We start from the raw sequence: 24,216 nt of genomic DNA on the forward strand, positions 1-24,216 counted from the left end.
TATAGAGAGAGAGAGAGAGAGAGAGAGAGAGAGAGAGTTAGCACAATAATTTCATTGCATGGTTTTAATCTATGACTATTCAATGATTAATCACTTCCCTTGGATAGCTAGGTAGCTTTTTCTCACTACTCAGATTGAAGGATCTTCAAGGCAGTTGACAGTTGTCTTGGCCACACTTCTGCTTTCTAATTAAGCCAGCTTCAGCATCTATTCTCAAGCAATACACTCTTAATTTTAATACACAGCAAAACGTCCCTCTATCTGAAGGCACTTTTCTATAAATTTTAAAGTAAAGATCCTTAATCTATGTGAAACATTCCTGCCGCATGCCACTTCTGCTTTCTGCTGAAGGCAGTCTTTTGCAAGGGTCTTCCGCTTGCTTCTACTAAGTGGAGATGTTTGTGCAAGCTGGTTCTTGCTAGTGTCTGACTTCCCCATTTCTAACTCCTCTTTAGCTCAGCTTCTTATTAAGCCTTAATCATTAATTGATTTCCAGCAATGCAATTTTTTTTTAAAGCAAGGTTCTTTTAAAACCAGAAGCCCCTTATATTATTGCATTTCTTACAGCCATGCGAGGCATAAGTACATAATCTGTATATAAACTATGTTTCCTTTTTAAAAAGTATTTGAGTGACATCTGAGGCCTTTTAAGGCGGGGGTGCATATTTAAATATCACACAATATTTCAATTCATTAGGGGAGTGTCTTTTTTGAAGAACATGTTCCACCATAGGGACTTCTCTGTTTTGGTTATGAATTCTATTCATGTTTTAACTGCCCTTACCAGTATTCCTACATATAGTAAAGCACAAGGGCACTGTACGAGATGTACTACTCTTTTGCTGGAATAATTGGACAGGTTCTGAAATTTAATAACAGTACCAGTAGTAGGATTTATAACCCTCTTCCCTTCTAGGGTCATACCACAGGTGGTACAATGCCGACATCGATAGTAGCCAAAATTTTCCATTTTTAAATTCTCCCCCACCAGTGGTTAATGTCAGATCTTATTAAAAAGTTCTTGATGTTCCCTGACCTCCCAAAACCCATCAAAGGCGGTTCCCTACAACCCAGTAAATATGATACTACATAATAGGTTTTCAGCGGGCAAGGAACATAAAAAACTTTTAAGTAAGATCTGACATTAACCATTGGAGGGAGGAGAATTTTAAAATTGTCAAAAATAATCCTGTATGAATGGTGGTTAAATGATATTGACAGCTTTATACTTTGCGATTGTTTAGATGTATTTGGCTTCTATACACTGGGAGTCCCAGTTTTCTGTGTGACCCACGTGGAGCATGGCATGTTTGCTTGTTTATTTATTTATCCATTCAAATTTATATTCTGCCTTCCCCGTAAATGGGCTCAGCATTTATCACAACAAATATATAGGCCATTAGGCCTCACAAAAGGCAATAATAGTTTATCAGAACTTTAAAACAAAGAATTTAAAACCAAATTGCACAGTCTCCGATATTGGTGCCGCCAAATATATAGGCCATTAGGCCTCACAAATGGCAATAATAGTTTATCAGAACTTTAAAGCAAAGAATTTAAAACCAAATTGCACCAATTATTGCACAGTCTCCGATATTGGTGCCACTGGAGTCTAAATTTGTTTAATCTGAGATTTTGCGGAGGACTATTCAAGTTTTGTGGAAATATGGTGAGCGTACCTAAACTATGTGGACTCTGGAGGGACACTGCCAGATACCTCCTTGCTGGTAGATGTATTTACTCTCTAATATTTTTAAAGTTGTTATTCACTTTGGTAGATTGTTATGTATTTTTACTGGGATATGGCTTTGTAGTTATTGTTGTTGCATGTATAATTGTTTATTACTGTATCTGCTTGGTTTACAAAGAATAAAGGGATGATGATAATGATGTTTGTTTGTTTAATCTGGGCCGCATAAAAACGGTGTCTTCAGCAGCCGTTCAGTAACAAGGAGAGGCTTGGGCCTTCTGGAGTGTATGGCTTGCCTTTGTATTAAAGGGTCTCCAAGACTACTGGCTGGACCCAACAGGGTTACTCTTACTTCCAGACAATCTGATGATAATGTGGTTGTGCTCCAAGCAGTATTACTTTAACAATAAAAGAAGTGTGAAAATCCATCAGCATGTTCCAGGGGTGGGGCTGTCTTTCTCATTGTGTGCCTTGCCTCTCTGAAACCCACTTCCATTTAAAATCCTCTCGCAAACAGGCTTTGCGGAACCGATAGATATAATGAGCGCCCAGGATTTCCGCGACATCATGGAACTCAACACTGTGAGCTGTTTCTTAGCATCCAAGGTGAGTGTTTCTAACACTGTGAGCTGTTTCTTAGCATCCAAGGTGAGTGTTTCTAACACCTCAGGAGCTTCCTCTGTTCCCCGAGAGTAGCTGGTTTCATCCGGAGTTGAAAGTCCAGTGGGAAAAAACCTGGAACGGTATTCAGAGGTATAGTGCTGTCCCTGTGTCTGTCAGTTTTCTCCTGCCCAAATCAGAACAACAGGGGATGGGCCATGGCTCCACAGCTGAGGATCTGTTTTACACCCAAAGGGCTCATCTCTGCTATCTCCAGTTGCAAGGATTTCTGCTAGCCATGATGGAAAAGGTCTCTGCCAATGGACAGTTCTAAGCTACACCACCTTCATGAGTTTCTGTTTTAAGGTCAGGCACACTGTTTCTGTTTCTCTTTTGTGTACAGTATGCGCTGCCCCACTTACGGAAAACGAAAGGAAACATCATCAACATAGGCAGTTTAAGTGGTCTCATTGGGATTAAGAACGGTTTGTCGGACGCTGCAAGCAAAGTAATCCTGACCCAAGGACAGAGAAGTGAAGGCTGAAGGACTCTGAATTGTGCCTTTGAGAACTTTGAAACGGGATGATTGGGGGTACTGTTTTTAGACAGTTAAATTTAAGGTTGAAAGGGAAAGTATTATAAATGTTTGACTCAGTTTATAATGATATAAATGATGGGAAGACTGGATGTAATTAAGCTTGTGGGAGGATCTCCTCTCTTGGGATTTTAGTCAGTAGTGGGTTCTTTACTTTATCCTGTAAATGTAGTTTCCCCCTCCCTTCTTTTCTGTGATAGTTTTTTGTAGTGTTATAAAATATAATAAAAAATCCCCTCCGGGGGCTCAAAAAAAAGAAGACGGTAATCCTGACCCAAGGACAGAATCCCCCCCCCCCAATGCTTCTACTCCTGAGCCTTTAATAACAGCTTGGCTGGCAGATGAAGGTTTGCACAGCATGGAGATGGCCAGTGATAGTGTCTCCATTCCCTGTGCTTTGAAAAACTCCACCTGCGGGCTCTCGTAAATCAAGGTGCTCCCAAAGGCACAGGAGGAGGCTGGCTTGATATTTTTCAGTTCAGATGTCAGTCCTCATACATGAGTCTAAAGCCAGTCCATAACCAGTAAAGGTTTTATGGAACGCCCGTTTGCTTTTTTCTCCTTATCGGACTGAAAAAAGTTCACTTAAGCCTCCAAGGCTAAAGCATCCTGCATCTTTCACTTTTATGTGAGAACCCCAAGTAAGGTTGCCAACCATCTTCAGAAAATGAAATGGCCCTCTCCCTTGAACAGAGGCTTCATGGGAAGGTTATTTTCAAGGTGATGTAATTTCCCTCCATGCTATGGACAGCTTTGTTGGCAACCTTAACTCCAGGAGACCGGATTTCTACTTATCTGCTATAACCCATCCATCTGCTAGATGGGAAAAAATCTCTCCTTCAGGACCCCTATGTTCAGTTTCCTGGGCAAGGGATCAGACTACGATATCTAGGTCCAAACTGGCCCCCCTGAGGAATCTCAGCCCCATTACCCCTGTTTCTCTTGTCCTGAGGGAAAATATATTTTTGTCTGATGGTGACAACTCAGGAGTTGAAAGTCAGCATTCAGGGACGAGAAGGTCTGGCCTACCCCCCCATCTCCTAACTTCACAAGGGTTGCAAAGATTGTGTCTAGACGACTGTAAGGCACTGTAGATTGGTCTCCCCTGTATTGTGTCTTCACTGAGGCCTTAAGAAAAATGTCTTGTCCTTTAATAGAAGCTAAGCAGCTACATGGATTATAGGCATTATTTATGTCCATATCATTAAAAAAATCCTTCTCTAAATGTACATCAGACTGTAAGAGGAGGAGGCCAAGCCATTTCTGGTCAGCTGGCAATCCTGCTTGTTGTGCATTTCTCTTGCAGGGCGCTGTGATTTCAATGACCAGATCCCTGGCCATCGATGAGAGCAAACACGGAGTACGAGTCAACTGGTAAAAGTGATTATTAAACATGATTATTAAAGTGATTATTATGATTAAAAGTAATACAGAACCCTTGGGGCACAGTGTCCTTTGCAGAATATTATCAGGAAAGAAAGCCCAATGCCAGGAGCTTATAGGCAAAGTTTTTAGCTGAAAAAATTAAAGAGGTAACAGAAGGAGAACATAATAATAACAACAGGAAACTGGCACTGTAAGAGTCTAATATCCAGTCAAGTGGACTGAGTTCCTTTTTCTGGAGAAGGTATAAGTGGCGCAAAGTCCCCATATTTCTTTTCCCTTTCCAATGCACAGAAACGCAAAAAACAAAAACAAAAAGACTGGGTGCAAAATATGGTATCTTCTAGAATTAAAATTTAGGAAATGAATCACATTATTTTCAAATCTACTGGAATAATCTGACTTTCCTTAAGGCCGTGCATAGGGAGTGTCTTTAAATATAATAGTGTACATTGGCATTTGTGATCCCACAAGGGTGGCCAGCTGTGGGTTGGGAAATGCCTTGGAGATTTTGGGGGTGGAGCCTGGGGGGAGGAGGGTCCACCCACCAAAGCAGCCGCTTTCTCCAGGGGAGCTGATCCTGGTTGTCTGGAGATAAAGTGCAACAGTGGGAGATCTCCAGGTGCTACCTTTGACATTGGCCACCCTAGATACCACCAAAGCACCAAAACTGGTGAACCTGCAGATACAGAAGATGTGTGTGGGGTGTCTCCATACTAGTGGGTCTCCCCCAGGTGTGCAGGAAAGTACAACTTTGTGAAGTAACTAGAAGAAATTTAAGAGGCTGAGGAGAAAAGACAGCTTGAAAGAGAACCGAATCTGCTCCAGGAATCCCAGAATGTAAAGAGCATCTTAGAGTCAGTTAAAGGCAGGGGTTTTTTTGTAGAAAAAGGCCAGCAGGAACTCATTAGCATAATAGGCCACCCCCAACAGCAGAAATGTATTAGCATATTAGACCACACCGCTGATTGCACAGCTCATTAGCATATTAGGTCACACCCCCATGCCTTCCCTTGGCTTGCCCAGGCACCCTGTGGCTGCGGGGAGCCCGGGGAAGCCGGCCTTGGAGGAGAGGGGAGGTAGGGGAGGCATTTAAATGCCACCCCAAACCTTCCAGGGCCCCCTCTGGCCTGCCCACCTCAGAGTCACCGGGAGAGTCGCTCACCAGGCCTTCCCTCTGTAGCCACACATGTAGCTGTAGGCATGGGCGTGGCCAACTCAGAAGCCAGCCGGAACTCCGTTCCTGTGCGTTCCTGCCCAAAAAGAGCCCTGGCAACTTAAAGGAGAAAAATTGTGTGAAGAGGAGAAGACATCAGCCTGCTTAAGTCCTCCCCCTAAGAGCTTATAGAATCATGGAGGAGGATATTTGGTGACAAAGATATTACTTTCAAGTTGTATAGCCCCAACCCCCCCCCTCCGTGATTTCTTGCAGGCCCTCAGCTTGTGCAACGAACCCTCAAGTCCTTTAGAAAAATGGATGTTTGCTACTGCTTTTTCTTGTGCCATGAACAATGATTCAGTTCCCTGTGGACTGAAATCTCAAGGGCTGCATTTCATGCTGTATTTTCATGGGATGTATAAATGAATAGTCATGCCAATGATTGTGGGGTGAATCAGTTTATACAGTGTGTTCAACTCTAAGATTGCTAAGAGAGCCAGTTTGGTGTAGTGGTTAAGTGCGCGGACTCTAATCTGGGAGAACCGGGTTTGATTCCCCACTCCTCCACTTGCACCTGGCTGGATGACCTTGGGCAAGCCATAGTTCTGATAAGAGCTGTTCTTGAAAAGCGGCAGGGCCTGAAGCAGCTCTGCCCACGATCTCATCATTCCAGCTTACTTTCATCTCTGACTCTACTGCACTAAACCTCATACTTTCTTTCTATTTCCTCAACCTGAGATACTGGAAGCGAGGGAGTCAGGGGCTGGCTATGGGGATCGTACCTCCCCTGTGCAGGAAGATCTGCACTGCCTACCCATCAGTTGCTGGCAAGACAGCCTATCCACAGTGCTGGTTCTTAGCTTCAAGGCTGCCAATGGCTTGGAGCCAGGGTCCTTGAATGACCCCCCCTCCTATATTGTCCACACCCTCTGCCGCCAGTTAAGTCCTGCTCCTGAAGCCCTGCTCTGTGTGCCTACAGAGGTGATGTGGGTGATTGTGAGGCCCCGACCCCTCCTCCATCTGAGACCAGTGTTCCCTCTAAGCTGAGTTAGTGTGAGCTAGCTCACAGTTTTTTAGCCTCCAGCTCACACATTTTTGTCTCCGCTCAGGAAGGAGGGCTCCAGAGCAAACTAATTTTATGCAGCAGCCAAATCACTCGCTCACCACTTTAATGCCAGTAGCTCACAAAGCAGAATTTTTGCTCATGAGACTCCACAGCTTAGAGGGAACATTGACTGAGACCCCACAATCTCATTTCCCAATCTCCTATTACTTGTTTTGAAGGGCCCTGAAAAACGAATCTCAAAAATGCACCTGTTCTGCTGTGACCAAGGTCAATTCTATCACAGAGGCAGGGTGTCACTGGAATGCATGAAGTGCTTACCAAGGGACACTTCCAAAAGGCAATATGAACCATTTCTGGCTGTAGACAGTTGGGCGACTCTTAAGTATCACTAATCGAACCCAGCCATTGGTAAAGAAAGCCTAGCACCCGGGATCCACCCGGGATCAGCCACCAGGAGAACCTTTCAACCCATGATTCATGCTTGGTCCTTTATCAGTATGCTAAATGTGAGCCAGTTTGGTGTAGTGGTTAAGTGCGCAGACTCTTATCTGGGAGAACCGGGTTTGATTCCCCACTCCTCCACTTGCACCTGGCTGAATGACCTTGGGCAAGCCGTAGTTCTGATAACAGCTGTTCTTGAAAAAGAGCAGTTTCTGTCAAGAGCTCTCTCAGCCCCACCTACCTCCCAGGGTGTCTGTTGTGGGGGGGGGGAGGGAAAGGAGTTTGTAAGCCGCTCTGAGACTCCTTTGGGTAGTGAAAGGCGGGGAATAAATCCAATCTCTTCTCTTCTTCCTCTTCTCAATAAGATAATAAGAAAGACGCTTCTTCAAAACTCATTCACTAGGGGATATATTTCTTGATGCTTTATATTAACCCTGCCCTTTTAAAATTTCCAAACATTTTGAATCCTAGCATCACACCATCTTTTATCTGGACTCCATTGGTGAAAACGTATGTAACCGCGTCACCGAATCCAAAGAAGACAATGCAGAAAATCGTCGATTATCATGTAAGTGTTTTGTGGGGAAACCGGGGTGGTGGTGCTGCTGCAGGTGAACGGTTCTCCTCAAGGTGGCCATCCTCTGGGCGGGGCCTGAAGTTCTCCCAGAAGGACAACTCCTTCTTTTACTAAGTTGGAGAACTTCCGGCCAGGGGTCATTTCGTAGAAAAAGAGGTGCAGGAGCTCATTAGCATAACTTATTTGCATATACCACACCCCCTGACATCACTGGAAGAGTGTCAGAAGGCAACACCCACCGCTTAGGCTCCACTGGACTGTTTTGAATTGCTAGCTATTGGGGGGGGGATGTGCAGATCTGTCCTCGCAGAGGAGGGAGAGCTTGTACCTGAATAAAACTTGGTCTTAAAGGTGCCACTGGACTGTTTGGGGCTGGAGGGTCAGGGGGGAGCTCTGCAGCTTACCTGCCTGCTTCTTGCTCTGCCTGAGGGCTGCTGGGAGCAGGGGGTGGGGCTTGTTGCATGTGCCCGCTTCCTGGGCTCTTTACTGCTGGAGCTCCGCTCCTGTTCGCTCCTGCAGGAAATGACCCCTGCTTCCAGCCAGACTCCAGTCTTCCATGCTTGGGCAAGGTGTTTGGGCGGGTTGTTGCTTCCCAGCTCCAGGGGCTCTTGGAAGAGCCTGATTTTCTGGACCCATTTCAAATTGGCCTCAGGCGTGGATTTGGAACAGAGACTGCTTTGGGTCGCCTTGGTTGATAACCTCTACCGAGAAACCGACAGGTGGAATGGGACTCTGCTGGTGCTGCTGGTTCACTCAGGGGCCTCCAGTGCTATCAGCCACAGTATCCTACTGAGCCGCCTGTCAGTGCTAAGACTAAGGGAGCTCATATGATGGGAGTTCTAGTCCTAGTCCGGGGTGTGTGTGTCGGTCTCAGAAGGCAGTGCTGGGGGATTATCACTCTGCCTTGTGGCTGTTGGCCTGTGGGTTTCTGCAGGGTTTGATCCTATCCCCCATGCTGTTTAATATCCAAGTGAAAATGCTGGAAAAGGTCATTGGGATGTTTGAGCTGTGGTGTGACCAATATGTGGAGGATACCCAGCTGTACCATACGTTGCCACCTCATTCTGAAGATGCTGTTGATGTTCTGAACTGGTGCTTGGAATCCGTAACGGGTTGGATGAGGGTGAACAAGCTGAAACTTAATCCTGACAAGACAGATTTTCTCCGGGTTAGTAGAAAGGTAGACCAGGGCCTTCGGATGTCTCCTGTCTCGGAGGGGGTTATACTCCCCTTCAAAAGACAGGTCCACAGCTTGGGAGTGCTGCTCGACATAGCAGTTACCTTCGAAAACTCGGTGGCTGTGGTGGTTCAGAGCACTTCCTTTGGCTGGTGCATTAGCTGCATCCATTCCTGGTTCAATCAGAGCATAGCCATGGTGATGCATGTCTTCGTTAAATGTAGACTGGACTACTGCATTGTGCTCTGCTTGGGGCTACCCATGAAGAGTGTTCAGAAGCTACAACTAGTACAGAATGAAGTGGCTAGATTTCTGGTTGGGATCATCAGTCTGGAGCATGTCGCCGCATTTGCACTGTCTACCAATCCTCTCCCAAGCCCAATTTGAAGGTTGGGGTGCTATGTTTCACACTTTTTTTGGCCTTCAAAGCCCTCCTGATTTCGGATTGGAGAATCTTCTTCCATATGTTCCTCCTTGGGAATTAAGATCCCAGGGAGAGGCTGTCTTTACTGTCCCATCAATCAAAGGAGCTCCTTTGGTGGGTACACATCAGAGCGAGGGCCTTTTCAGTAGCAGCCCCATAACTATTGAACAAGCTCCTCCCCAGAGATGTGCACCTGGCCCTCTCCCTTTCGATCTTTAGGAGGTAGTTAAAGACAGTTTTATTTAGGATTGCATTTACCTGCAGTAGGGTCGCCAAGTGTTTTTAAAGCCGCAGCGGGGGACTCCCGGCTGGCGGCTGGAGTGCGTGCAAAGCTCACACGCGCCGCACGGACGTCACCCGGCACGCTGGGGGCGGGGCCACGACCACCCAAGGAAAAACAATAGAAAACCGGGGTGGGGTTCTCCCTGGGGCCGCTGGCGGGGAACGGGCCTCTGGGGCAGGGGTTTCCCCCCCCCCGGGGGACTTGGCAAGCCTAACCTGCAGTCCCAAATTGTGCTTTTTGTGTAGGGTGTTTTTCTTGTATTTTATGTATTCTATTTTATGTATTTTACATATATCGTAAGCTATCGAGCAGTGCAAGAAGCAAAGGTGGCTATTAAATGTGTTAAATAAATGAATATTCTCCAGGTGACACTGGCCAGGGGAAAACAGCAGTCCTAGCATGGCTGCAGAGGGTGGATGCTCGCAGACTTCAACTTGTCCAGTATAGGAAGAAGCTGGGCTCCCTCCCCTCCCCAAACTTTGCCCTCCCCGGGCATTGCTTCTGCGTCTCCCAAGGTGGAATTGGCAATCCAACTTCCTCCACATCTAAGGTGGTAACAAGAAGAAGGGCTGTGTATACAAAAATGGAAATTTAAAATTCTGCACCGAGGAAATCTGAGTTTCTACAGCTAGTCAATCCTGCCCCTCTCAGATTCAGCTCCTGCGATCTCATAATCTTACTTCACATGTGATGGGTATAGAATACTACATTTATCTCTTTTGATTTGCACATTTACAGCTTATGGGACGTTTGGGGACCACAGAAGAAATGGCCTTGGCTGCTCTGTTCCTTGCTGCAGACGCCACTTTCTGCACTGGTTTAAACCTTGTGATCAGTGGCGGAGCTGAAGTCGGCTTTGGGGAGAAGAACGAGGTGGATCCTAAGCCTGAGCCATGTGGGGGTGGGAACTCCCAGGATTCCTCCGGCAAGCCATCGAGCTGTGATGAGCTGTTGGGATAAGAGCTAAGGGCACAAATGTTATTTATTCAAAGTCATCCTTCCAAGAAGAAGATCTCCACAATGGTGTTGTATCATGTTGTTGTTCAGTCGCACAGTCGAGTCCGACTCTTCGCGACCCCATGGACCAGATCCCGCCAGGCCATCCTGTCTTCCGCCGTCCTCTGAAGTTTGCTCAATTTCATGTTCGTTGGTGGCCAAAGTATTTGAGCTTCAGTTTCCTTAACTGGCCCTCCAGGGAACAGTCAGGGTTGATTTCTTTTAGGATTGACTGATTTGATCTTCTTGCAGTCCAAGGGACTCTCAAGAGTCTTCTCCAGCATCATAGTTCAAAAGAATCTATTCTTCGGCGCTCGGCCTTCCTTATAGTCCAACTCTCGCAGCCATACATGACTACTGGGAATACCATTGCTTTGACCATGCGGACTTTTGTTGGCAGGGTGATGTCTCTACTTTTTATATAATATAATATAATATAATAAATATAATATAATATAATATAATATAATAAATATAATATAATATTTTATATATTTGTATCATGATGTTGTAGCAAAAGAAAACAAAGCAAGAGACGTTTAGTGTTGGACTAGGAGAACTCCGCAATGGAACTCACTGGATGCCCTGGGGTACACTGCGCATGGACACCCAGTGCGAGCTGCCACACAGGATGTTGTGAGCAGAAAGAGGAGGGCCATGCGCGTCACCTTAGGCTTTTTTTTTTTTTTTGAGGAAAGGCAGAATCCAAATGTCCCTTTAAGACACGCTGATAAAGAAGACTCATGTTCTGTATTCTTGCAGGCAGAGTTGCTACTTTTCAAACTGGCCTTTTGCTGGTGTCTTTAGTATCGGTTTGATCTACACAAAGATCAGGGGGGTGTCATTCACGTCCATGCCATGGAAAGCTTCAACTGCCCATTTCCACACATGAAGCCCCCATTAGGGGACAGGACATTCTTCCCTAGGCCTGTTGGCCACCCTGCTTCCCGGGTTTCCTGTCCTGTAACGTCTAAGAGGCAAGTAAAAATTAAACATGTCTACCTGTCCTAGAATGAAAGATGGCAGCTCCATCTTGAATTCAGCTTAGGCTGGCCCTGGCTCTGATAGTGTAAGTGAGAGCTGAGCCCTGGAATGTCTCTTCTCTATTTCGGCTTCATTTGGTCATATGCAGGGCGCTTTTTGTAGAAAAAGCCCAGCAGAAACTCATTAGCATAATAGGCCACACCCAACAGCAGAAACTCATTAGCATATTAGACCACACCCCTGTTACCAGAAGGGTGGTCATCCAGCCACACCCACCTTTTGCTTCTTATTCTGTGGACATTGTTTGTTGTCAAAACCCAGGGCTTTTTTTGTAGCAGGAACTCCTTTGCATGTTAGGCCACACCCCCTAATGTAGCCAATCCTAATGAGATCCTGCTGGGCGTGGCCAACTCGGGAGCCAGCGGGAACTCCGTTTCTGTGCGTTCCTGCCCCAAAATAGCCCTGGATATGAATGTGCCCCTGAACAATGAGACCAGGAAATGATTGAACTTCATTAAATGTCTCCTGTTGATATTATCTGTTTAGTTCCTCTTGACTAACAACGGTGCCTTTTCTGATCCCAGATCTCATCATGCAATAAAGAAACACTTCATTCAATAAAGACTGACAGAAAAGTGTGTGGGAGTGAACTGAGTATGGAGTAACCTAATCCATTTTCCCACAACAGGCTGAGAAGACAGTTTGAACGCATGTCGTTAAACAGAGAAATGCCAGTAACAGGACAGAAGATTCATAAAGGGAAGGAAGTGTGGTAAAAAATAAACCATTAAAAAAGAGGTGTGAGAAACCTCTACACAAAATAGTTTTCAGACAAACCTTCCCAGCCAGTTGAGAGTAGAGAGCATGGGCAGTAACCAGGGGGTAAACTGGACACGTTTACTTCAATTTAAGACATGAGCCATTAATAGCAGTCTAAACTGAATGGATACAAAAGGGGTAAAGATGTGTGGAAACAAAACTGAAGGAAGGAAGGGAAAGTTCAAAGAAAAGAATGGAGAGGAAGTAAAGAAAGAGATGCTTGTACAACGTACAATGTAGTCTTGAGGGTAACTGTTAAACAGTGGGTTCCATGGATGAATAGACGCCCAGTCTAGTGATCGGCTCTACTTTAATCAGTGATTTCAGCAAGAACCAGACTGTGGACCCGAGGCTCAATTCGGTTATATTGCATGCCATGGCCACACCCCAATGCACCCCACTCCCAACGATAGGCTATTTACAAAACTTTACACCTTGATTGGTTACTGCCAGAATCCCGTTGGTCTATTGCTATTTGGCTCTAAGCTCACCCTTTCTCTGGCAGCACAGTCCAACACTTTTTTTTTAAATCCCCTGAAGACAGGGTAGCTTTATTGTTTTTTTTTGTTACACCTTACAAACTAAAAGAAAAAGAAAAGGGGAAGGAAAAAACACCCCGGGATTAAAGAAAAGTAATTTAGACCCACACTATGACTAAAACCCCAAGAGGGGAGATCATTAGCAGTTAGTATCCAGTTGTTATTAAAAAAAATTCTGCCTGCATATCAATGAGTTAGAGAGTTAGTCGGTTCGTGTTAGCATTCCAAACAGTTGGCACAGTCCTACACCTTGATTGGTTACTGCCAGGATCCTGTTTTGGTCTATTGTTATTCGGCCCCAAGCTCATCCTGTCTCTGGCTGCACAGTCCTGCAACGTTTCAGTCCCAATAAATAACAGTAACTGAAGGAAGGCTGGTGGCTTCGATCTGGAAAGCAGAACCTTTTAAATAGGAGAGTGTCAGAAGTGGAGTAGGAGGAGTAAGGACACTCAGGGGGGTTACATGCAACACAGCTCAAGAAACAAAGTATTGGAAAGAAATTCATCAAATGATAATTCAAATAATTCAGCTACAGATTCCTTTAGATCCACAAATTATTCTACTTAGTATTTTATCTACTAATCTTCAGAAACATGATAAATATCTGCTGTTGCATTTACTAACAGCGGCAAGAATATCTCTGGCAAAATTTTGGAAGAAAGAAGAACTCCCATCCAAACAAGATTTTGTAGATAAAACCATACAGGTGGCGGAATTAGATAATTTAACCATGAAACTGCATGGAAGAAATGACAGTCTATTTTCAAATAGTTGGACGAAACTGTATACTTGGCTAGACAAGAATGTTTAGAATATGGATATGTAATCTCCCTTATATATAAAAGCCAAATGGTGGTGGCACTTCTCTAGAACATTCCACACGCTCTGGAATTGGTTGGCGCCCTGGTGTGTCACTCAGAATCTGTCCCTATCCACTGGCTGCATTGCTTGAGTCTTACCTCCAACATTCTAAACAGTTTGCTGTTCCTCCCCCCCCCATAGCCAGTCAGAACACAGAGGTTATTTGCATATGCAGCCTCATTGGCCTTTGCCTCGGAACACAGAGGTCGTTTGCATATGCAACTTGATTGGCTTTTGCCTCTAACATTCTAAACAGTTTGCTGTTCTGAGGTAAAATGTGTCCTATCTCCAGGTGAGGGCTGGAAATCAGTCAGAATTACAACTGCTTTCCAGATGGCAGAGATCAGTTCCCCTGGAGAAAATGGTGGGCTCTGTATCCTTATATGCTGCTGAGGTGGCCCCCGTATGACAGCCAATGTGACGTAACAGTCAGGGCTTCAGAGCACGGGAGAGGCTGCAAGTGTGTGGGGGGTGGAAAGCTGAAGAGTGAGGGGGCAATAAAGGTTAGTTGATGATTGGCTGGGAAGGAGATACGGTTTCCAACTCCAGGTGGGAAATTCCTGGAGATGTGAGGGATGGAGCCTGGAGAGGGTGAGGTTTCAGGAGGCGTGGGACCTCGGACAGGTACAAAGCCATAAACTCCACTCTCCAAACCAACCATTCCCTTCTGGGGAAACATCGTTGCCAATCTCAAGGTGAGGGCTGGAGACCACTCAAAATTACAACTGTTCTTTAGGTGGCAGAGATCAGTTCCTCTGGAGAAAATGGTGGACTCAGTGTCATTATACCCTGCTGAGGTCACCACAGCAAATTGACACTGAGTGTCCAAGGCTGAGGCACCCGCCCAGAGCCTCTTTCTAGAGGTCGTTGTATTTATTTCCACAACGGGCCTTTTTCCTAGTAATTTAATATTTGTTTAGAGTAGCCGTTGGTTTAGGAGAAAGATCCTTTTTTATATTTTGTGTTGGTTAATAATAAGTAATAAAGATTATTTGAAAAAAAAAAGAAACAAAGTATATAATGCTAAGGGTTTTAATAATCTATTTATTGTGGAAAAGAGAGTAATAAGGACATAAACCTAGAAGTGTGTTTACAGAGCTGCAAGCATGTAGAAACAGCCATGGTCGACTCTGTCCTGAAGTGACAGAGCCTAAGCTTTCGGAGCAGACAGGGAGGATTAGACTTAAAGGGTCCTCTCGTATCAATGAAGATTTCTCTCTCTGGACACAATCAGCTAATTGCCAGTTCTTCCTGCAAGTCCTAACAGCTAATAATGATGGGGGGATCTCTCTAATTGATTATTACCACCTATTAATTTCCAATCTCCAGCCTCTACTCTCGAGACCTGGAGATCTTAAACATGATAGGATCTCCAGCAATAAAAAATGGTTTGATCATAAGTGCACCCAAGCGAAATTGACTCTCAGAGAGTACTTAGGGCGTTTCAACAAAATCCAAATATAACTGCTAAATTAGAATTACAACTTTTTAAAAAAAGGAATATAAGGAGCTATTAAAAGCCAAAAAAAGAGCTGCTGATTCCCTTTTATGGCAATCCCTTATTAAGGCCACTAGAGAAAAAGATGTCAGCTTCTGGAAAATCATCTACAGTTCACAAATCAAGACTTCTAATGCCCCCAATCCTATCTCTGCAGAAGCATGGGAAGAGCATTATAACATCTTATTTATGGATCAGCGGTATCTTGCTCCTTCCAAGGGTTGCCATCCTCAAAGTGGGGCCTGAAGTTCTCCTAAAATGACAGCTGTTCTCCAGGCGACAGAGATCAGTGCTCAGTGCCACCACCCCCTATAGATAGAAAGCCTGAACACCAGGTCGTGACGTCACAGTAATGGCGACCAGGGTAGTCCTAGTACCCTCGTTGGTCTCTTTTGCCTGGGCTGGTTTTCTCTTTGCAAAAACGAGGGAGGCTTTCCCCGTTTCTGAAATAAATACAAGGCGGCGCATTGAAAAGGGATCTGTGATTTTTATTTTTCATTTTTTTAAAAAAGATTTATATAGAAAGATGTTGTCATTCGGCTCTCTCTGGGCCGCCGTGCTTTCCAGAAAAGGGATATGCGACCGACGGAGCCAAGCGAGCGGGAGCGTTTCCCCTGCTTTCTGAGCGACCAAGGGCTTTCTGGAGTTGTTTTGGGGGTTTGGGGGTTTTTTTGGTTTTTTTTTTTTTTTTACACAGTGGCCGACTTTATTTTCACGGAAGGAAGAGGATTCTTCTTGCTTGCTTTTGGAGGACTCTGGATATGGTGGGTCGATTCCCTGAAGCTTCCCTTTCCCCCCTCCCCCCCCTCCCCGATCTTTGCAAAAGAGAGATGCTTGCAAAAATCAGGGTCTCCCCCCAAAAAAATGGGGGCCACGGCACGAACCCTCATTTTGGAAGGGAATACCGGGAGATTGGAGGGAGGGGGAGGCTTGAAAAAGTGAATCTGACCAGGATTCTAAGGGTGGAGGCTGGGGGGGGGAAGCAGTTGCTGCTGAAATGGGGATGAGAAGGAATCACATCTAGAAGGGGAGGAACTTGAAAACTTTGCAGAAGTGATGTAGTTGCTTTTCACATTAATTTGCCCCTGAACTGCAACAACGTGAGTTGAAATGACAACTGGTGAAATTTAGATTCATTGAAGGCCACAATGTGAAGTTTCTATATTTTCCTCTAATTTACTCAAAAGAAGTTCCATAGGAAGATAGAATGTTGTACTCTCTTTCTATTACATTTGTTGGTTCCCTTGAACGTTTGTGAATGTACTCACAATGAACTTTGTACACCAATATGCAGTGTAGCTGCTTTTTTTTGGTAACTGGAGATTATAATTGAAGTTTACTGTATGTGAAAACATCTTACCTAAGTATGAGTTTGTACATATTAATATCTCATGCTGTGTCAATGGTAGATAAAAATACTGAAAATCAAAAAGTTATTAAACTCTTACTATTATTTGACAATACCTTCATACAACAGACATCCACCAGTTTCCCCTATTATATGCTTGTAAATTATACGAAACATACACTCAAATATGCAAGGGAAACTGAACTCAGTAACACTGTAAGCTAGTGTGAAGAATCTGGAATACTGCAGTGAAAGAATCAAGAAAATATCTTGTTGGGTACACGAGAAACTGCAAGTTAAAACACTTGTGACAGTAGCTGGCAACTGCAGAGTTCAGGGACTGTAGGACTACCTTTGATGACCTCACAAACTGGTGTTCAGGCTTTCCATCTATAGGGGGTGGTGTCAGTGCTCAGGAGGAAATGGCAGCTCTGCAGGGCATGGGAAACAGAAGTCCTAGAGTGTCCCCAGATGGAGGGTGCTGTTGGTCTTCACTATCTCCTTTGGAAGAAGCATCCCCCCCTCCCCCGAGCTCTCTCCCCTCCCCAGACTCTGCCTTCCCCAGGCACAGCCTCTAGATCTCCCAAGCCAGCACTTCCAGCCCTAGTTCTACCATATCTGAGGCGATAATAATACAGGGGTGTGTATACACTGGTGGAAAAAAATTGAAAATTAGAATTCTGCACCCAGGAAACCTGAATTCTACCGCTAGTAAATCCTCCCCTCCAATCCTGCTTCTGCGACCTCATGATCTTATGTGAGCTGAGTTTAGAATTCTACATTTATCTCTCTTCTCTTACACATTTATAGCTATTGGGAGTCTTGGGGACCCCAGAAGAGGTGGCCTTGGGTGTTCTGTTCCTTGCTGCTGATAGGACTTTCTGCACTGGTCTGAGCCTTCTACTCACTGGTGGAGATGAAGATGGCTTTGGAATAAAGAGCCCGATGGGTCCTGACTGTTCCCCTATTGATCTTGGGAATCTGAAGGACTCCTCCAGCAACTAAGGGAACCAGAAAGAGGAGTGGGGATAAGAGCTCAGTGTACAACAGTCACTGATTCAAAGTCATTATTCAGACTTCATTAAATGCTTCTTGTCTATGTTTTCTGATTGTTTCCCCTTGGCCAACAACTGTGCCTGTTCTTGTTCCAAACCCCGTCATCCGAGAAAGAAACGGCTCAAAGGAAAGAGATGTCATAAAGGAGTGGTTGCTGTTTGGCTTTAATACATGAAAATGAGTTTGCATCAGTACCCACCTTACCTAGCTGAGCTGGGTTTGGTGCCCTCTCCCCGGCCTTACAGCCTCCTTTCCCTGTTCCTCCAAGCTCTTGGCCTGGCATCATTTGCTTCTCCCCCTTTCAGATGTTCTTTGGGCAAACTGTGCTTGCTTGCTGGTGAAGGAAAAGCAAGTTTGTACATTCTCCAAATTAGGGCTTCTAACCAGAATGGCGGCAGGTCTTCCTTGAATGATTTAGCAGAGGGATGGAGAAGACACCATAACAGTGAAGGTCTTCTATTGTTACCAATTGACTGAGAAATTACAGAATAACAAAACCCAGCACAATGACAATGCTTAGTATGCATATGGATTTGCGGAACCCTTGAATAACTCCAGGCCTTCGAGGCTGATAACCACTGCCTTAGAGGAATAGTACACCTTGGAAGATATTCCATAAACATGTGGTTATCTCTCTGGCTGATTTCGCACTAGAGCTGCCTCGATGTTGCGCCGCCGTTTGCCTGATACTATTGGTCAATTTCACAGCCGAAGCTGCGGGGCTGCATTTTGACTCGTGGCTTCGCCCGATTTCCCCCGCAGTTTCATGATCCTGTTTTTTGAGGATCATAAAACTGCGGAGGAAATCGGGCGAAGCCACGGGTCAAATGCAGCCCCGCAGGGCAAACGGTGGCACAACATCGAGGCAGCTCTAGTGCGAAATCAGCCTCTGTTTCTAAAAAGACTGCTGATGTGATTCACCTTTAAGAAGGCTTTGAACAGTCATCCTCAACCTCCAACAGTGTTTCCTGGAACTCCCCCCTTCTTTTGAATCCCAAGCAAGGAGTCAGGTTCTGGGTTTTATCCATCCCATTAGAGCAGGAGAGGCTTCAGAAGGCAGAGAGAATACTCAATACCTCTCTTGAACAAAGTCTTGTGCAGGAGGTGTTCACTTGAACCCTGATCCCTGATGTTTGAACATCATTGACAGGTTGTTCAGACGTTCCAGCCTGAGCTGGTGGGAAGTTCCTTACGTAATCCAAAGGTAGGGAGTCTGCTTCCTCCTGAGATAAGTGAACCCACTGCTCTCAATCATTCAAGAGGGCTTGTCTCCCATGCCTCAATACCCAGCTCAAGTTTTAATGACAGCTTGCTATCCATCTTACCCTTCCTGGCAGGTGCAGTCAGTGGTTATCTCTTCACAGAAAGGCGTCTCCAGGCTTGCTGACACTTTGTGCATTTAATGACTCTCTTCCCTGGGAAAGCAGGAAGCTCTCAGAGCCCTTGGGTAGCTATGATATACCAAGCTTTTAAAGCTGTGTTTGCAAGCGAGTCACCCTCAAGCACCTTTTAACTGTCCACAAATTGTGTTTCGAGTGGCTTGCATTTTGGGCAGTTAGCTGAACCAGTTAAAGGGAAAAGTAGATTAATTGCTTTTTAATAAAGGCTAAAAGTCAAGATTGGCCTTCTAATCTTGCTTCATCAGATGTTTCTCATATGCACCTGCCAATTAGCTCATACGTTGCTTATGTCTTATTTAGTTAAGAATCAGTTATCCAGATAATATCAAAGGATTATGCTAGATAATCAAGATTTGTTGTTTATCTTTACTTATGAAGTTAACTAAACAATATCACAATTATGATAGACAAGATTTAGAGATAAGATCTGGTGTTTCTCTGTAAATAGGCACTCCTGTGACAAGCAAATCAGATTTCTCTGCATAGAAGTCTCAGAAGAAGAACAGGTGAGATTTCTTGGTGGGTAACTTGGGCTTTTTGATTATCCCTAAAAGCAGTGAGACAACCAGTTGAAACCTGATTTGCTTTTAAAACTACCTCTTGCTAAAAAGCAATGCTAAGCACCTTGATACTTTTCACATTTATTTTCAGGGTCACTGTAGGATTAACTTTTTCATGCTTGCATTTCCTTCTGTCTTGCTCATTAAAGAAAATAACTTCTTATCTCAATAAAAGATAAATGTTTCTGCTGGTGTTCTGTCTGATTTTCTGGATACACTCAAAGAACCATACTCACCCTCTTATTCTTTTGTATGATCAGAATTAAAGGTTGTAAATCACCCTTTAAAGAAATAAATCCAAGCGAACTCTGTTGCTAGATATGTTTGATAAAGGCAAAGCTATTAAAAGTGTTACATTCATGCTCTCTGATTGGATGTGGGATGCAAGTATAAGACAAATGAAATTTCCTAGAGAGTATTTGCCAATAAAACAGCACTCCTTTATTTTACATTTGTTGGGGGTGGGCAATTTAAAAAATCCACCAGGCAATGGAGTTCACTGCTTTTAAACACAGAGAACATGGTTGTTGTTGTTTTTAGTGAACTTCTCTCCTGAGTAATTGTGAATGCCTTCCAAACCAATGTTTACATTTTAATAAATATTTCATGTAATGTATACTATGTAGAAAGGAGATGGTGTAACAGTAAAAATGGATATACAAGCTAAACTATCTGGAAAGCTTTTCACAGGTATTCCCTTGTGCATTTTCCAATTACTAAGGGCAGACAGAGAGAGCAGTCTCCACACCAACAGACCTCTCTCACCATGCCGTGAGGCCCACGGGTATGCTCACTGATAGAAATGACATGCTTTGCTGTTGCCATTATTTAATCAAAAGATGAGACAGAAACCTTAATGCTGGAACTAGGGGCGAGTTCAAGGTCCGGGCCGTCTTTTCTGAAAATCTCCTCCCTCCTTTCAACTCGCACACCTTTGTGCATGTATTGTAAAAAGAGGGAAACACAATTTGCACTATGATATGGTTCTCACTCCCAAAACTCCTTTCCCTGCCCAAATCGAAGTTGCCAGATATTTTTTGAAAGATACCAGACACAACAAGACTCTGTGCTCAAGATCAAGTTCTATGCACCTCCTCCCACAGAAAACAGTGTGAAGCATGCTGTTTGCATTGAGAGGAGCACCCAGCACAAGTGCAAGGCAGCCTCAGTGGCTCCTGTTTTGCACTCGGTGCTGCCTCTCCTCACAAAGAACATGAAGCATGATGTTTGTGTTGGAAATATGTGTGTGTTGCAAGGTCTTATTCAGTCATTATAGGGTTTATCTGCTTTACCTTGTGTGCTATGACCGACCTGGAAGCCAATTAAAACAAAGCCCACTAAATCTAAGTCTTGTGAGCAAAAATTCTACTTTGCAAGCTACTGGCATTGAAGCTGTGAGCGAGCGATTGGGCTGCTGCATAAAATCAGTTTGCTCTGGAGCTCAGACAAAAATGTGTGAGCCGGAGGCTGAAAAACTGTGAGCTAGCTCACACTAACTCAGCTTAGAGGGAAGACTGCTGGCAACTCTACCCGGAGACTGAAGCTGAGTGATGGCCTCTCAGGTCAGGGCCTCACTGTTTGTGTCCTGTCCTTGGGCAAAATCTGACTCGGCACAGGGCAGCTCTTGTGGCCCTCTGGCCGCCAATGTCTTGGAAGCGCTTTGCTTGCAGGCAGGGCCATTTTTGGGCAGGAACGCACCAGAACGGAGTTCCGGCTGGCTCCCAAGTTGGCCACGCCTAGCAGGAACTCATTAGCATAATAGGCCACACCCAACAGCAGAAACTCATCCAGATTGGCTACATTAGGGGTGTGTGGCCTAACATGCAAAGGAGTTCCTGCTACAAAAAAAGCCCTGGGTTTGGACAACAAACAAGGTAAACAGAATAAGAAGCAAAAGGTGGGTGTGGCTGGATGAGCACACTTCTGGTAACATGGGGGTGTGGCCTAATATGCCAATGAGCCGTGGTGTCAGGGGTGTGGCCTATTATGCTAATGAGTTCCTGCTGGGCTTTTTCTACAAAAAAAGCCCTGCTTGCAGGTAGTGTCCAAGGGTAGCCATGTCAGTCTGAAGAAGAACAGCTAGATTCAAATCCAGTAGCACCTGAGAACCAAAACAGAAAGAGGACGAAACCTCGGCCTCGAAAAACCAGGTAAACATGATGGCTGACAAAAAGCCTCTTAACCAGGGTTGCCAGGTCTGGGTTGGAAAATACCTGGAGACTTTGGGGGTGGATCTGGGAGAGGGCGGGGTTTGGGGAGGGGAGGGGGCCTCACCATAGTACAATGCCACAGAGTCCACCTTCCAAAGCAGCCATTTTCCCCAGGAGAGCTGATCTCTGTCAGCTGGAGATCAGTTGTAACAGTGGGAGTTCCCCAGGCCCCACCTGGAGGCTGGCAACACTACTCTTAACAGAATAAATTCTAATGTGCTGCATATGCTAAATTAATAGAGCTTTAATGCATTAAAAATAATTTAAAATTTACTTAAAACCAAACGTATTTTGGCCCCAAAGCCTGCCTCAGTGGTACAAATGATTAAAATACACACCATAAAGTAAAATTATTCAAAATACAAGATTTCTGTTGAAAGCCTTAAAACCTGAAAAAGAAGAAATAGGGGGAAGGAAAAAAGGATCAATTACATCAGGTATTGTGTGAGTCATTTATAACATTCAAACTCCTCTTCCCAAATGATTACTCTCTCACACACAAGAAGAAGGACCAGTGTATTAACTAGAATAATTTGCATCACACCCCTCATACTGGCAAGTCAATGGGAAGAGCCTGCTGCTTGTCAGAGCCCCTGGAGAAATCAGTTTCCAATAACAAACATTCAGAAGAAGTAAAGTTTATTGAGACATTGATAGGATCCAGAATCATAACGTTCTTTCTTAGGACTAAGGTCAAGCACACAAAGCCAGCAATTATAGTATAATCAAATAGACATTAGTGGCTCTTGGCCAATCACCTCTAAGGTAAAAGCACACCAAATTGATGCTCTAAGATTCCCAGGGGGAAAGGGATGCTAAAGACAGTGCAGGTCTCAAGGCTACACCAGACACAGACAGATAGTGGCCAGAAACGAAAGCATACATTCCAGGTCATACACAGTATTCACTGTGTCGTCAAAAATATTATCTTCCCAAGTGGTCATGAACAAATTAGCTAGGCTAGGGGTCATGGGACTCCCCATGGCTACCCCTTTGATCTGGTAATAGAATTTCCTCCCCCAAATCCACCAGTTCAAGCAAAAAATGAGTAGGTGGTTCCCTATCAGGATGAGACTCCAGAACTGTTTCCAGTACTAAACGTCCCTCCTCTTGGGGGATGTTTGTGTACAAATCTGTAATGTCTAAAGTAGCCAGAACAGAAGTAGATGGGACTACAAGGTCTTCCATTACCAACATGCAAGTTCAGCAGTTGCATTGCTCCACCCAGCAGTTTATATTCCCAAATTCAGCAGTTCCGTATCTCCACCCAGCAGTATATATATTCCCAAACTCAATGTGGATTTTAGTCATTAAGAGAAACAAAGGCAAACAGCAGGCATGGACTCTTTACTGCGTTACCCGGGCAAGGTGGTGATCGTGACTGGTGGCACCTCAGGCATCGGTCTGGCCACTGTGAGAGAATTTGGTGAGAATGGAGAGATGTGGGTATGGAGGAGGGGGCAATTTCTGCCAACAGGGGCTGGGGTCGAGCCTGCCAGGAAGACTTAGGAAATCTTGCTTCCTCTTAGGGTTGCCAGGTCCCCACTGGACACCATTTGAGGTGGGGTGTAGGGTTGCCAGCTCCAGGCTGGGAAACTCCTGGACATTTGGTGGTGGAGCCTGGGGAGAGCAGGGACCTCAGTGGGGTACAATGCCACAGAGTCCACCCTGCAAAGCAAGCCATTTTCTCCAGGGGAACTGATCTCTGCAGTCTGGAGATTAGCTTTAATTGCAGGGGGCCTCTAGTCTGTGGAGTCTTGTGAGCAAAAATTCTGCTTTGTGAGCTACTGGCATTGAAGTTGTGAGCCAGCGATTTGGCTACTGCATAAAATTAGTTTGCTCTGGAGCCATCCTCCCCGAGCTAAGACAAAAATGTGTGAGCCGGAGGCTAAAAAGCTGTGAGCTAGCTCACACTAACTCGGCTTAGAGGAAACACTGCCTGGAGGCTGGCATCCCTACTCCCTCCATCTCTAATCTGGGGTGGGGGGAAATTAGGAGGGAGGGAAATGTGCCCTTTATATCCTCTAAGGCATTTTTGTCTGTCCTGCAAAAACAAAAATGACTCATGTAGTTGCCTGTTCCGGCATAAAGCCATGCGGACTGAAGACTTTTAATTCGCCTTTGATGTGCCACGAGGCTCTTCCTAGTGTTTTCAAAAGTATCAGGAATTGATACCTTATCTACGTTCCAGAACTGATTCCTTGTACTGAAAACAGATGACAAGAACTACCCTGATTAGCTGTGGCTCAAATTCTGGGAATGTGGGGTGGGAAATCTAATATTCATTGCAGGTGAAGCTGCACCTGCTGGATTTCAGCCTGTTGTAAAGCTCTTGAACCCAGGGCTGCCAGAATATGAGGTGGCAATCCAACTGCCCTCTCAGATGCTAGGACGGTGAGCCTGTGGCAGGCAGCCTTTGTTAGTGGCTTAACCACAGACAGCTGATGCCCAAGAAGACCAAGCTCATGTTCTTTAAATAGTGTAGAAGAGGGTCCCCCCCACAAGATGGAGTCAAAGGGGCAACTGGTGGTCTTCATGACCTCTTTGTGG

The 24,216-nt window shown here is 44.9% G+C and overlaps 1 protein-coding gene across 1 annotated transcript in view; it reads left to right on the forward strand.

Moving 5' to 3' along the window:
* LOC107116590 overlaps positions 1–24,216 on the forward strand; it is a 49,174-nt gene that overhangs the window by 10,581 nt on the left and 14,377 nt on the right. Inside the window, exons 5-11 of the mRNA XM_015418528.1 lie at positions 2,208–2,296; positions 2,694–2,798; positions 4,192–4,245; positions 7,406–7,502; positions 8,164–8,292; positions 8,483–8,976; positions 22,984–23,092. Coding sequence (XP_015274014.1) covers positions 2,208–2,296; positions 2,694–2,798; positions 4,192–4,245; positions 7,406–7,502; positions 8,164–8,292; positions 8,483–8,976; positions 22,984–23,092 — 1,077 coding nt within the window. The remainder of the gene's footprint in view (positions 1–2,207; positions 2,297–2,693; positions 2,799–4,191; positions 4,246–7,405; positions 7,503–8,163; positions 8,293–8,482; positions 8,977–22,983; positions 23,093–24,216) is intronic.

The sequence above is a fragment of the Gekko japonicus genome, unplaced genomic scaffold, assembly GCF_001447785.1.
Source record: "Gekko japonicus isolate JY-2015 unplaced genomic scaffold, Gekko_japonicus_V1.1 scaffold299, whole genome shotgun sequence".
Classification (NCBI taxonomy): domain Eukaryota; kingdom Metazoa; phylum Chordata; class Lepidosauria; order Squamata; family Gekkonidae; genus Gekko; species Gekko japonicus.